The 15,366-nt window shown below is 42.3% G+C and overlaps 1 protein-coding gene across 4 annotated transcripts in view; it reads right to left on the bottom strand.

Moving 5' to 3' along the window:
• Positions 1 to 778: 778 nt before the first annotated feature.
• Positions 779 to 15,366, bottom strand: part of COLQ (collagen like tail subunit of asymmetric acetylcholinesterase) — a 43,337-nt gene continuing 28,749 nt past the window's right edge. For all 4 annotated transcript variants that reach the window (XM_063325115.1, XM_063325113.1, XM_063325112.1 and 1 more), the window contains 6 exons: positions 13,637 to 13,733; positions 11,740 to 11,879; positions 8,781 to 8,900; positions 8,092 to 8,212; positions 5,679 to 5,781; positions 779 to 3,697 (listed from right to left, as the gene is read on the bottom strand). In XM_063325115.1, coding sequence (XP_063181185.1) covers positions 3,628 to 3,697; positions 5,679 to 5,781; positions 8,092 to 8,212; positions 8,781 to 8,900; positions 11,740 to 11,879; positions 13,637 to 13,733 — 651 coding nt within the window. In that variant the 3' untranslated portion in view covers positions 779 to 3,627. The remainder of the gene's footprint in view (positions 3,698 to 5,678; positions 5,782 to 8,091; positions 8,213 to 8,780; positions 8,901 to 11,739; positions 11,880 to 13,636; positions 13,734 to 15,366) is intronic.

Below are 15,366 nucleotides of genomic sequence, written 5' to 3' on the forward strand. Positions count from 1 at the left end.
TGAAGTTGAGAGCCATGACGTAGGCATTTGGGAAGCCAGAGAGGCAAGTGTCACAGAAGCTGAGCTTCAAGAAAGGACAGGCAGATAATACACTGCTCCAAATACACATTCATTCCCTGGTCATCAATACGCTTCCATTTCCCTGGGGGCAGAAGGCAGTGCCCTTCTCTGGGATGCTCTGTCCTACATAAAAGCCTTGGGAGGACAGACTTGCTGGCTGCCACTTCAAGGCAGGACCCTCTTCCCAAAGCCTGTGTGCCGGCTGCTGGGAGTGACGGAACCCTAGGTGCCAGCATCGCTGCTCCCATCATCCATCAGCACTTGGCGCCGTTGCTTTCTGGTTTGCAGCCGTCAGCTCAGCCTCTGGCAGGAGTTACAAACCAGCCAGTACGTTATGAAGCAGCAGGAGGAGATAATCCCCAAACCGCAGCCCAAAGCCTTGTTAAAAGTAGTCCATGTGACACTGATTACAGCCAGAAATCGATGAAAGCAGAGCAGTTCTGCACGTGGCGTGTTGCACAGGTCTATTTTGGGCTGAGGCAGTGGTTGGACCGGGGCACAGGGATGCACGGTCACACTCCCAGGCTGTACACGCCAGTGCATCAGTTCCAGCAGCAGATGGGGAAGGCAGCAGGCATGGGAGAGGAGACACTTTTTTTTTTTCCCCTCCCCAGCATCTTATATGATGTAATTATACTTTAAAAATGTGTTTTTAAACCCCAAATGAAATAAGCAAAAGTAAGGACATAGCAGAACTAAGGTAGCATGATTTATTGACATGAGCTGCTAATACACGCAGTAGGTAACTACATATATTTAATCACATATTAAGTGCAAGCTGGATTTTTAGTATACATTTAATACAGTGCATGGTGTAAGCTCATACTAGTTTTGTATTCCTCTAGAGTTGCATACTAATCATTAGAAAACTTTCCGGCAAGCATTTGCTGCTGCGAAAAGGCCAAGGAACTGAAATGCTTCAATTAACTTTTGAACCAGACTTGGCACAATGTGTTAAGAAACTCAGAGAAGGAGGGAGGATAATTCACAGCAGACCAGGCAGCATCCAGCTGAAGAATCACCAATTAATAATAAAGCAGGTATGTTGGAAATAAGGAGGAAGGGTTGGAGTTTTTTGCCATTTTTAAAATCATATATACTTAACACCTTTCCAGGTGTCTTTCTCTTGCTTTATCATCTGAGGGGAACAAGACGGTAATGGTAGTAAGAAACTTGTTCCTTTTTTTTTTCCATATATCTTACACCCCCTTCTGTTAAAATGCTGGATTGTTTGTGCTGTGTTAGTAAAGTCCATTTAAAATCCATGCTTTGTGAATGCTTCCTGACCAGAGCGGTGCGCCCCTTCCTGAACACAGGACAATTTTCCCTACGCGACCACAACTCCTGTTTACATTTCCTACCCTCCGTGCGCTTGGCTTTGCAACTTCAATGTCCTTCAGAAGTAGGAGCTTTTAAAAAGGATGTGACTTAAAACTGAAGGCCACTGGGATTACCACATTTCTCAAAGACTCCAGCCTTTTTTGGGGGGCAGGTGTAGAGATGAACTCCTTGGAGAAGGTGAGGGGTTCAGATGAAGTCTCTCCAAGCCCAGGATGGCAACACTCAGCAGATGCTGCCAGAGGTTCAGCAGGAGGATTGGCCATCAGGACTTGATGCTGGGAATGGCTGTCCTTGGGAGCCTCCTGCTGGGACACGCTCTCCTGCATGATGTGACGCTGCTGGAACCTGCTGTTTGCACAAGCGCAGGAAATTAAAAGGCAGCTGTGCTAATGCCAAGATTTCCAGAGCTTATGATGGGCAAGTTCCTCAGCCCAATAGTTCCTTGACCTTTTATTAAGACCTCTGATTATTTTTTAAAAAAAAAAGGCAAGAAGAAAAATTTTGAACTACTGAACTGGGCTACGAATGCTGGTGGCTTGACTTTACAGCAACATAAAGAGCCCAGGTAAGTGATAGCCACAAAGGTCATATTAATTTTCGTTGGTTTTTTTTTTTTTTTAATTGGTGATTTCCAGTATCACTTTGGACATGCAGAATTAAATTCTTCTATACAGGTGATAAAAGTTGTATGCATTTCTTGATTGCTGTAATGCATTATCATTATAACGCAACATCCACCTTTATTTAACTTCTACCAAAGCAGCAGTGCAGCCGTTGCAGCGCTGTCACTGGTACAGATAACACGCACGTTTCAAACAGTCGTGTACAGCATTTATCGCGAAGCAGAAAAGAGTGGCTTGTAGCAAAATAACACCTTGATTTGAGGCTCTTAGTCCTGAATTCTGCACATCCTTTGTTTCATTTTCTTCTGTTACAGACTTTTTTTCGCATAACATTTAATATGCTTCCCATGTGAAATATGCTCTTTAATGCCTGCTAATAAATAAGTACATAATTACCCTGGCTCCTATCAGAGCTAATATAGTTGAACAAACTTTCTGAAAAACAAAAATCTATGTACATTACACAGCATGAATGAGCATCCATAAACGCCCTACTCTAAGATCTGATTTACAGCGATACAAAAGTGAGAACATACACTGGGGGGGGGGTACCCCAGACACAACAGCGAAAACAGTGAGGGGGAGAGAGGACAGGGTAGAACCAGTAACTGAATGATGAAGGTCGGGTGGACAAGGGGTTGAAAACGAAAAGACCTTCCAGTGTGGAAACCAGAGTGAAGGTGATGTGGAACATGGTCAGGCTGTGGGTTCAGGCAGGTAACTGATGCTGTCCCAGCCCCTTCGGGGTCATGCAGAGGTGAAAAATACTGAGCGGTGAAAAATACTGACATATGTTCCATCTTTTTCTTTCCTCCTTGTCTGATTTTCTCCTTGGAGGGAACTCCTTGGCTATTTCACACTTTATTTGTCCAGTTTGGCCTTTGTGGTCTGAAGTTTCAGGCCTCCTGTGACTGCTTGCACTTCCGTACACGCACACGGGCTTGCACAGCCAAATGTCTTAGCCCGAAGGTGAAGTTAACCAGCTTTTTTGGATGATTTGCTGATCTTTAAAGCACTTACTGAAAGGCCTCTGCTCCTTCGACCCACAAAGGTGTACAGTTAACCTTAATATCGCAGAAGTCATCACTCATGCGGATTCCACACTTGCAAAGTTCACATTGTAATAAAAGAGTAAGTCTCTATAAACACCGCATCCCAGATATGCTTCGTGTTTATGCTGAGAAGGTTTAAAGACAAAAACCCTGAAGAGCTTACATGTAGGAATAACAGTGCTAAGTCGAGGTAATAGTTACATGATATTCCTGGTTCATGAAATCCAGTTTCCAGTAGCTTAATGTTGCATTTGTGATGGAGAGCAAGTTGCTGTCCACAGCCGCATGAAAGTCTTACTGGCAAACACTGTTTGACATTTCTCTATTAAGACAGGATGCAGTGGTCCTATTCTTTCCCAATCTGACTTAATTTAAAAAAAAAAAAAAAAAGAAAAACATCTCAAAATGGCCATCAGCAGCATGATGTCCTTTCGTTTGTTTTCACACAGATGTGGGTAGGAGGTTTTTTTTGTCCCAGTCCTTCTTGGATAGATGATAGTGTAGCACCTAGCACCCGGCTACGTGTGGGATGCTACCCACCTCCGCTCCCCTCATGTGAAGTATCGACACTGTGTAGAGTCAATGTAGCAGTAAGAAGTGCATCGCAATTTGCCGTAAGACCTGAAAGAAAAGAGAATATCTCGGTTTCAAAGTACGCTAAAGTTCACACGATATGGTTTCTGGATGTAAGTCTCTGTAGGAGTGAAGAACATCAGAAAATGCAGCGACATACGGGAACAAAAATAGGAGGGTAATTTCCAACAGTGCTCCCCCTTGTCATCAAAAATAGAGTCCAGGAGAAACTATGAGTGAAGATTAAGTTCCCAGTAACATCAATTAAAAAAAAAAAATCAAATCCCAATTGGCAGTGGGACTTGAGTGCTACGCGGGGGTGGGTGCAGGACGCCTTGGCGCTCACCCACAGGAACTGTGTAAGGAAATATCTGAGGCTCTGAGGTAAGTGTTTTTCCAGTTACTTCCAATAGCTCCAGCAGGCGTGACTGTGCCTTTCCTTTAACTTATTTTTCATGTACTTCAAGTAATGGTAGTGACACATACCCACCTTTGAAATAAAAAAAAGGTAAATGGAAGGGTCCTTGAAAAATAAAGAAAAACAGTGTTTTTTGTCTTTCTACTGACTTAAACCGAACTGCAGTGACTTCACCTACTGGAGTCCTGACAAGAGATATTAATAAAACAAGCATTTTGATGAGTTTTTATTGCTAGCATATTTGAATAACCCATCTATTAGATAATCCACAAGCAGCCGTTAAGCAGGTCCTTAAAAATATGTCCTTAGATAACCCACATTCGCAGAAAACCAACATAAAATCTGAACTGAAGGTGTGTGATATATGAGGAGGGATTTGGGGTCTGGAAAAAGCAGAAAATGAGAAAATCTGTTGCAGCAGAGCTCTTGGAGGAGAAAGTGCTTTGGGATGAAACTCCCATGGGAGTGCCAAGCTCACATACTTATCCCATTTAATGATGAGTCACAGCTTTTTCTTAAATTTAGCAGATAATTTTCAGACTGCACACACAAAAATAAAGGATCTTGGTTGCTCTCCATGACTTGATTATACACGGAAAATGAAATTTATAAAAATTTCTCAAGCTTTTGTGGTGCTTTTTTTTGGCACCAAACTTCAGACTCTCAAAAGGGAATAGTTTTCACAAGAGAAACAGCTCCGTGTTGTCTTAAAATGAGATCTGTGGAAAATGTTTCAGGTTGTCAGGTTTGCTGGTCTCGATTTTAGTAATCTCTTACGCCAGGAGTGCTCCGACAGTTGCAGTGGAAGGATTAGCACAGCACTTGACTTACAAAGGCATCCTGTGGTTTCTTATTCTTGTCAATTAGCACATTATTCTTCCATGAATGATGAGGGCTCTGTGCATAATTTCATTTGCAAATTAAATGTTTCCTGTTAGCCAGTAACAATACCTGACAGTTAAATAGAGGTACTGCTGCTGGAGGCAAAATGCTGACCAGAGGAAGCTGCTCAAATAAAGGCAGAGAAGGCAAGTCAACAATAAGCAGATGTTTTAAATGAAGGACATTGCTAAGCAGATGCATGGCTTTGCATCTGCTGAGTGAATTCCCTGGTCTTTGGAAAGGCTGATAGATGACGGTTGATTCAGAAACAAAGATACCCCTAGAGTACCCATTAACGGTAAGAGCAACGGGAGGTCGGTTGGGGTTTGGGCTTTTTTCTCCCTTCAGTGCGATCACCTCCTCCTCATGGTCTTTCCTACTCTTGGTATGTTATGGGTGAACATTCATGCAATGATAATATCACCAAATGTGGAAATGTTTGCAAGCAATGGGCAAACATATGTCTATATGACCTTTCTTATTTTTGTACAGGAAAGAGGCATGTGATTATTACAGAGAAATGAGATTTAGCCCTTAAAGTCAATGATATGCAGAAATAATCTCTTTCTCCCCCATACCTGCAGTGGTCCCTACGGAACAAGGATTAAGTGGGTAGTGCACTTCTGTTTTAAAGCTGTCAAAGAGAAAAAAAAAAACAAACAACAAACAAAACCCAAACAAAAATAAAACCAAAAACCCTGAACCAAAGTGAAAAGAGCTTGTACATACCCAGGGAGATATGTTTTACATGTCAAATATCCAAAATCTTTCCCATCACAGTCTTCAACCCCCTCATGTCTGTAGCCATCTCCGCAGTAAGCACGGCGGCATCCTAGTGAAAAATACAGAAAGAAATACCTTCAAGGCACTCCCTACGTAAAAGAGGAAGGTGAGGTAAGTGGAACCAGAATTTAAGGGTAACGTGTAAAAGAAGGCATTTTGGGGAGGGCATCCTCACAGGATGAAGGACTGTTTTAGGAGGAGCAATGTTTTTCACTACAAAGAATACGCCTTTTAAAGCCTAATTTCAATGACCCAAGGGAAAGAATGGATAACTAATAAAAATAATTACTACAGAAACACTAATTACAACGGCATTTATTCTAATAATTATTATTACCATAGATAACTTGTATCAAAACAAATTAAAGGAAGCATGAAATACAGTTAACATAAATGATTTTGGGAGGTAACAATTTCACAAAAACACTCTGAGGTCATTAAGTTGTTTGAAAATCCCAACCTAGACATTCACCCAATATTGCACAGTATCTATGTGTGCCTACTGCAAATGAATTCCCACATATTGCACAGACCTATTGCCTATCCAAACAAAAAAAGTATGTACTGCTTGCCAAAAAGGTGTTTTTCCCATTGCTGACTCCTACTGACTTGAGAGTGAGTGCGCCTTGAGACATTTTTTCATGGTCACTGGCATGTAGTTTGCAGCAATTTGTGGGTTTGTTTGCTATTTTATCAACTGGACTTTGCTTTTGATGTCTTCAACTTTTTGAGCATGACTTCATAACTTGAAGAAATTCATTTAGCTAAAATCCTTTTGGCTTCTTCTTGGAGACACTATTAAGCAACTGATTAAAAGGACACTCAAGAAGAGGAAGTTTATAAGAATTAAAGTGAGTTATTTACAAATAGAAGTGATTAATTAATTCACCGAGGATCTGTTTGTTAGAAATTGATGCTTCTCAGAACAACAAGCCTATTTTACAATTAAATCCACTTAATATTTGGTTTGTTTTGGTTCAATCACAGGAGCAGAATGATGACAATGTGCTTATTTCCAAGTAACTCAATGGTAACTCTTCAGGTCAGTCAGTGTCAGAAGTCTATGTACTGCAAGGTCTCGATCAACCTGAAGCTTCACCCAGTGTATAGCACAAAGTAACACGATGTGCCTCCAGACACACAATGTACAATTTTGCAGGCACTAGAACTAATGAACACTATTTTCCTGTATGCTTGTTCCTCATGGTTGATTGCAAATTCTAATTGAATCATTTTCTCATGCTTGGAGCCTGGAGAGCTCATGCTCTTTCACTGGACTGCTCTGCAGCCAGGCAAGCTTAGAGGGGCATTTATTTATATGTCTCCCTATACCTGTTGTAACTGAACTGTCTTTGAAATCTCTTTCCTGTTATCATTGAGAAGTTGGCTGGGATTCCTAGGTTGTAAGGGGAAGGGGGTGGTGATGGACAGGTGGATGATCAAACTCACATAAAACGTGGTTGCACACACCTCATTTTCAAAGTCAGGCTTAAAAATGGAGGGCTATATAAATGAAAAAGAAAAATTGCATCTTTCGGTGTTGTCTGATACCTGTTCTGAAATGTGAAGAGACATCCCTTTGCTAGAACCAACAGAGTACCAAACCTGCTGTGTGTCAGCTGTAGATGGTGTAGAGTGCTGTGCTCTGGGGAAGGAATCAAGCGGTAAAAGCAACAGAAAGATAGAAGTGAAGGTTGCCACAGCTGCTTGTATGCTTATATGCTCTTTGTACGCTTATATGCTCTTTGCATGCTTATATGCTCTTTGCTATCTGCAACCAGCAAAATGGAAAGGAAGCTTGACTAGATAGGAATCAAATGCTGTGCAAACTTAATAGTGAAGGTTGTGGGCTGACACCATCCCTAGTCAAGTGAAAAACTAAATCCAAAGTGGTTTTACTGGACCCAGTTTCTAGTTTACTATTAGAAAGAGCCAGCTTCAGTGTCTATCCTAAGGGGTTTTGTGGTGCACTGCAAGGGTATGCCACATCTTTTGGCCAGAAAGCCGGCAGCCCCCGGGGAAGGTGTGTACGTAAACCAGCTGCTGGGTTTGGACCCTGAAATGCAGTGGTTTTGCTCTGTCTGCAGACACCTCTGCTCAGTGGGGTACAGAGTCCTCGAGAAGTACTTGGCATCACCTCTGTCTTGTGCTGGTGTGTGGCATCTACATGCCCAAAGGACCTCCGTTTTCACACTATGGCCGTTGTGCCTCCCTCTCCTGGTGCCTGCACTCCATCCACAATCCAGGCAAGCTCCCCTGAGCAAAACACTTGTGTGATTTATGCAGCGGTGTCCCCCGTGGGAACAACCAATGCATGTCCCTGGTAGAAAGAGGCTGCTCTTGATGTGCCGCAACTTACTTATACAGTCATCAGTCACAACCGCATTGCCGTCGTCGCACTCTTCCCCATCCTGCACGATCCCATCGCCGCAGGTACCGCCAGCTGCGAAGCGGTAATCCACGGGATAGAAAGGGGTGAGCTGGCCAAAAAAACCACACAGCGGTTACTGAGCCGACCACGAGCAGCCTGGCTAGCAAGCCAAGGTGAGGGGCTGTGAGGGGCACATCCTGCAACTGAGTTTTCATATCCCACTATTTGGTGGTTCACAGGGTTTATACAGGATCTGATTCAAAGTCCAGTGGACACAAGAAGGATCCCGCTGCTGATTTCAGCAGGAATTAGCTTAGCTCCTTGAAGCAATAAGGAAACACATGGTTTGCTTTGCCGAGCATGTATTTTCCCACAACTTTGTACACTGGTGAGTTTTACCTAAGTAAAAAATGCTCTTTACTGTTGTAATTCCCCAAACTCATCCCCAGTTCACCAGTGGCTCCTGGTTCACAGGGAGTTTAGCAAATCCTGCAACACGGATGAGTTAACACCTCAGTAATTAAGAATTAGGTAGAGTTGTGGCACTGCTCAAAAAAGAGCTTTTTCTCCGTTTGTTTCATTGATTCTATATGACACCTTAAGTACAGAACTATGTGGCGTATTTAAAAATGAAACATACACTCACGAGTTTTCTGAGACCACAGTCATATTTTCACCTGGATTGGGAGCCATCCAAAGGTATCCTTGAAATACAAAGATCTCTGGTCTCTTCTAAAAGCTAAGGCATTTTCAGTGTTTAACCGGTCCAATTCTTCTTGATTATTCACCACAAAAATCTGAAGCACAGAAAAAGAGGTGATGGGTAACCCTCTCAAGAAGTATTTTGGATTGTCATGGAATTGTAAACTGGCAAATGTCTCTGCAAATAAGTAAATAATTGCACAGTAAAAAATGGTTCAGTTGTTTTCAGAAACAGAATGGTGCGAGAACTTACACCCACGGACTGCCAGACCATAAGAGGCTCCTTTGCAACTGGTAAGAAGACATGAGTTTCCAAAGGAGAATGGTCTTTCCCGAGCACTTGCTATGGCTCCAAGGGCCCCTATTTCAAAATGCACAGGTAACGATCAAATACTTGTGCACAATCATTGCTGAGGAAAAAAATCAGGTGCCCAAATGCTAAACCCATATGGGCATAAGAGCTTTCTGTGGGTTTGTCTATAATTTTTTAGGCATGCTCATGGCTACAAAATAAATAATGCATTGCTCAATGCAACCCTCACTTATATTTTAGTACTTTGTACTTTGTTGATATTTGTCACTGAAATGCATGTTTCTTTACATGCATATACTTTAGTCTAAAGCCGAGTCTTCAATTAAACAGAAAAAAAATAGTTCAAAATGGAAAAATTAGGACAAGCTGTTCTCTTACCAATTTTTTTTAATGTCTCAGTCACTGAAATTGGCTGTAAGGGGCATTAGGAAATAATCTCTTCCTTCAGCAGCTTAATCAATTTAATTTTAGCAAGATTCAAACAGTTTTTAAATTAAGAAAAAGCAAACGGAATGCGCCTGCACAAAATGGATTTAGGTCTGAGCCTGATTTCCACCAGCATAAACAGAATTGGCTCTCTTTAGAACCCTGAAATACCCTGAAATTTTTACATCGCGGAATATTCCCACAGACCCTGACAAAGGCCAATTTCATTAAAGGAGCATTGAATAAAAATGCCTTCAGCTTGAATGAAAGAAAGCAAAGGAAGCCAGCAAAGAATTGATTCTGTAATTGTGTTCAGGAGCTCAAGTCCCAGCCCCAGAGCTCTAATTTCTCTTGAAATCAATAGCAGATCTGTGCTCTCTGAAACCCTCTGTTACAGATACTGGCCTTTGAAGTTGCAGAAGATTGAAAAACTGGAACGGACCTCAGCCAGTGACAGAAAACCAGCACTTTGTCTCCTAGCCTTTCCCCTCCTCTGGCAGTGCTGGCACCGGAGGAGGTGACAGGCGAGTGGGTGATTGCGGTGGGGACGTGCTGCAGTAGGACACAGCTCTGGAGAACCACGCGACATGGGGACTGGGGGCACAGAGCACCATCTCTGGGTCTTTTCCATGTGCAGCTATAGAAAACCTGACCATAGTTTTCAAGCGGTAGAAGGCAGGCTTCTAAGCTGCTACATGGGGATCCGAACAGAATAAATAATAGCAATGTTTAAGCTCCTGCCCTTGACACTCGAGGGAGTAAATCAAATGGGGCAGGCAAAGGGGGAGCGCTGCTCTGCCAGCAGTCCGCTTTCACAGCTGAGGCTGGCCTCTTTGCTGTCCCTCATTCCTGAGAACAGAAATGACAATCATCAGCAAATGAGAGTTTGTAGAGATAGTGTAGAGTACTTATATTTTACGTATTTACACTTTCATTACTGTCTTTTAAAAGCTAATATGAAACTGTGCCAGATGCAGAAGGAGGGTCATAACACCCACACAGAATATTGCAAGCCTTATACCTTGTCCTATGAGCTCTCCGTGCCATGAAGTACATGACGGTTTCCTGCAACAGTGTGCAGCATGATGTGGTATGCGCTTTTATTTCATATAGTTTCTTCTCTCACCCTAAAGTTTTAAAAATAATGGGGCTTTTTTGTAATGCAACACAGCCAGGGGTGAGCGAGCAGCTGTCAGGACTTGCAGCACGCTCATGCAAAAGATTGTGTTCGATGACACGGTTTAATGGACAGTGTTCTATGTCCCTTTCACATACTTTACCAGCTTTCTGACAACGTGACACATGGGAAAGTTAACAAACCTAATTGCTGCTTATTGTTATTCAGAGGCGACCAGACACCGCACACTATTCACTTGCAGGAGTGGAGCGGCTGGGCTGCGCTGGTGCACAGCAGCAAGGTAGCATTTTCATTGCTGATTAAATGCTACAATGCACAGAATAATAAGGCAGGGCCCAGCAGCAGGAAAAGTACGGAAATAGTATTTACAAAGCCCAAAGAAATCAGAGATGAAAGACTGCTAGGTCACTTTCCAGCAATGATTTGTCCTTTAAAGTACTTTGTCCAATTTGCTCATAAAAATGCTTTCCAGAAGGCTAGAGATTGAAATTAGCTGTATAAAGTGTATGTCTACAGACAGGAGCTCAGAAGCCTGAGTCCCGTGGTTCGTGGAGACTCCTTTTGGTACAAGGTAGAGTGTCGGTGCTTTGGGAGAAAGTTCTATCTTGTATGTGGAATGCTTGACCCCAATATTCAATTCCGAAATCACTGTCCTTGCAGAACAGTATCAAAAATAAGCAAGAAAAAGATGCTTACTTCACTGACCAATCTGAAATATATTTCAAATTGACGGAAATAACAAGAACAGATTATATATATACAGTAGCAGATAGAAGAGAGCATCCTCAGGCTTGTAAAATGCTTTCTAAACACATGCTACATTACTGGTGGTTTGAAACAGCTGCATTTTAGCCCCTCGATTGCACAGCCCTCAGACTAGTTATGGACCAGGCTTTTTTCCATTGACTGGATGTCAGAGGTTGTGCATACTAGAAGTAACACATTGACCACATACAGATATCTTCCCTGTTAAATCCAAACCATTAGTGAATACAACACCTCTAATAACAAAACTATTTAAGAATTGTTCACACCCTCTCCCAGAAAATCTGCTTACCGCAGGAACTTTTGGATAACTGTGTCCAAACACAGATTCCTCATATGTCGGGTTATTCATATGTTGTGGGGATCTGCAGAGACATCTCCCTGGAGGCCCTGGAAGTCCTCTTTCCCCTTTTGGTCCTATTGCAAATTGCCCTATGAAGCAAAATACCAGGTTGCCTTGTTGTGATGTTAATACACAAAACACAAATGCAGCTTTATTGGAAAAATGACAGGTCAGGTGGATATATGCATTTACCTAAGTTTTCAGGTACGCACATCTCCCACCAAACCCACTGGGAACTGAGGGAGGCATTACCAGAACCACCAATTCCAGCACACCAGGAGAAAGACTTGAGTTTGTACAACAGTCATATTATTTCAGATCACTTTTAAAATTTTTCTACCAACTTTACAGAGAAAGTGAGAGATCATTTACTTAGAATAAATGCCAGCCTGATTGAAGCTATGGAGATTCAGGACATGATGAACACACAGATCACTCCACAGCACCTATGCACCAAGTTTAGTAGAGTCAGACTCTGCATTGCACTTGTGCGTCTGTACAACCACTTGAGCAATGCTGTTCCAGACATTTCTGCATAGGAAAACCCAACTAGAAATACAGGAGGGCTACAAATAAAAAGAAAAATATACTGCTTTTTGACTTTCAAACTTTGGCAAGGATGTGCTGCTCTGCAGAATTAAACTATGAGCCAACATGTTCACACTGCAAGCAGTGACATCATTACAAAAAGGTCTTTTAGGATCAGAATTTATATTCTAGTGGGAAAAGATTAACAAGCCTGACACATAAACTTTCTGTGGATGGAATAAGGCCTTTAGAAAGTGATCTCAAGATGCTGGCTGCCTTCCAATAGGCATGGTGAAAATTCTGCCCTCTGAAAACTTCCAGCTAATTTACTCAAGACAAAGATGTTTCATAATGGGAGACATGAAGTATGTGAAGATTTTGAAGCGGCCCCCAGCTTCACAGGTGTACCATTGCTACACCACCAGAAGAAGAGACCTCCTGCCCACTGACGTAAGCCAGGGAAGAAAAAGGCAAAGCAATATGGAAGAGGACATTGAACAAATTGGCTGTAGTGAAAGTAGCTGTTGTCCCTTTGAGGCAACAGCAGTTTCCACCTGGTTTTGTTTTCCTTTTCAGGTACTTTAGTATATATCCATGTTAAGAAAACCCTACCTAGGGATTCACTGTCACTGAACATTGTGGGTTGTGTATTGTCCTTCATGTCTACACTTGGTCTCACAAGATGCCATCTGCATGCATAGCTTTGAAGCTGTACAATTATCAGTTAGAAGATTTTTCTCGTGATTTCTACAACATGCACAATTGCAGTAAGCATAGATCTACAGTACTTAATTAAAAAGAGAGAGGTTTTTTTTCACCATTCTTTTTTTTTCCTCTGACTTCTATCCCTTTCTTTCTCTTCCCTTCTTTCCTGACTGCCATTGTGTCTTGAGTCTCATCTGCTTTTCTTTTACAGATCTGCACAGGGTGAGTATGCCCTGGCTGATTAGAAATCACGATCTTTCACTGTAAGTCAGGATATCTGGAGAAGCAGCAGACCTTTGATGATGGAAATTAACTAGTCCCTCCAAGGCTGCCATATGGCTTTTCATCATCCCCATCTAACCAAAGTCCCAAAGGTCATGTTTTTGGTTTTATTTGAAACATCAGGAGCTATAAAGTAATGTATATAGTCCTTATAATGGACAAGGATGGCATGATCTGCCTTCAGGAGAAATTCTCTCCTTGCTGTCAGTGGAGAAGCAACTGAAGCCCTGCTGCGCTTCTTGTAAAGGGAAATATGTTGGAATATGTGATGAGTCAGGAAGGGCTGGGGAGCAGGGACACTGTTTAGGAAATCACTCGATCTCCTGCTTACCTGATCCTGAAGGTCCAGGGGGGCCCGGCTGGCCAGAAGGACCAGGCCTTCCAGGTGGACCCATGATACCCGCAGGTCCAATGTCTCCCTTTAGCCCCTAGGAGAGAGGAGACATCTATTTATTTGCTCAACTATTAATAACATACAAACTCTTCCAACCAGCACTGGCTTCCCTTTCAAGAGACCCAAGACATTTGCCACTAGGAGCATGCAGCATGAACTTCATAGACACCACCCCAGGGAAGAGGTGCTGTCCTCTTCTACGTGGAGACAGAAAAGCACATACAGGCAGGACTTCTGCTCCTAAAAGTGAATGGTCCCAGCAGATCTGCTGCGTGTGGAGTCAGGAATCTTCCTGCTCTGACTTCAATCATTCGGTGGCCTTTCTTTAAGGATGCCTCCTCATAGCTCTCCAGGAGTCAGTGCAGTTCAGAAAGAAAGGTCCGATGGAGCTGAAATAGGTGACCCTGGAAATCTTTAGTTACTGCACTAACACACATTGGGGGAGGTGGAGAGGGGAGGAGTAAATTCAATAAGGAGTTGGCAGGGGCTTCCCACAGTGACATTTCCCAGCCTTAGGGTGCAGTCTTTCAGAAGCACACTAATGGCTTTGAGGCCCACACTGTTTTCAGAAGTACTTTAGGTGCCTGGACTCCTGTATCTCCTTGACTTTCACCATGGGTACAGCTCTGCTAACAAATCATCGCAAGGCAAGCATAGGCTTGGCATTACAAAGTGCAAGCTAGTGTGTGGCAACACCGTGCTGACAAATGGTGTCCCTCTGGTACCTTATCACTCAGTCAAAATGCTGTAAAATTACTTAGGGGAGATGAACTTACACACAGTTTCCATACAATAGCTAACATTCTGTAAAATAAGCCCTAATTTTCCTCATGGGATCTTGTTTGTGCAGCCATACCCTTAGGCATTTGGAATTTTCACCCCAGAACTGTTGAGCACATTCTTATTTTTGCTCCTGAATTTAATATGGTGACACTTATTAAAAATAACTGTATTTATCTTCCTGCTCATATACTCTCCAAGGTATAGATTGGAGATTAGATTTCTCAGCTTTATATTTCCAAAATGTATTACATAGCTTAAAGTTTAAATATCTGATTTGATTTTTAGGTAACAGCATACATTATTTAGCATAACAAATGCTATGTAACCTTCCTTTTAATGACAAAGGAGATTAATTATTTGAGGGTGGGGGAATCCCAAGTTAATGTGCATTTATGGGTGCATGATGAGTGGTTGCATGTCTAATTTCAGAGTAATGAAGCATATATAGTAATATATGCTAAAATAATTTCTTGTTGTGCAATATGTCGTATCCCATGGGTATGTCTGAATGTCACTTGCACCACTTCAACAGAAGAAGTTTGATTTTGACATGGCCCATAAAGAACTAATTGAATATATGCTTTGTTTAATCCTATTAGGTAAGCTCTGTGCCATCAAAATATTCCAGGATTTATGTGAACGTCAACGATGCTGATCCCTCATTACTTCTTACATTACGTGACACGGAACCAGCAGACCAGGATTTTGTAGCCCCAGAGAAGTCTATGGGAAATCTCTCCCCCACACAACAGCGATCTGGCAGAGGCAAGCCAGCGCCAGTCAGACGTGTACTGCCTGAAAACGAGCCGTCTGCTGTGTCTCCTGCTTTGGAAGAATGATTGCTTAATGCTCTCTTGTTTAGCACAGAGACATTAAATAACAAG

The sequence above is a fragment of the Chroicocephalus ridibundus genome, chromosome 2 (genome assembly GCF_963924245.1).
Source record: "Chroicocephalus ridibundus chromosome 2, bChrRid1.1, whole genome shotgun sequence".
NCBI lineage: Eukaryota > Metazoa > Chordata > Aves > Charadriiformes > Laridae > Chroicocephalus > Chroicocephalus ridibundus.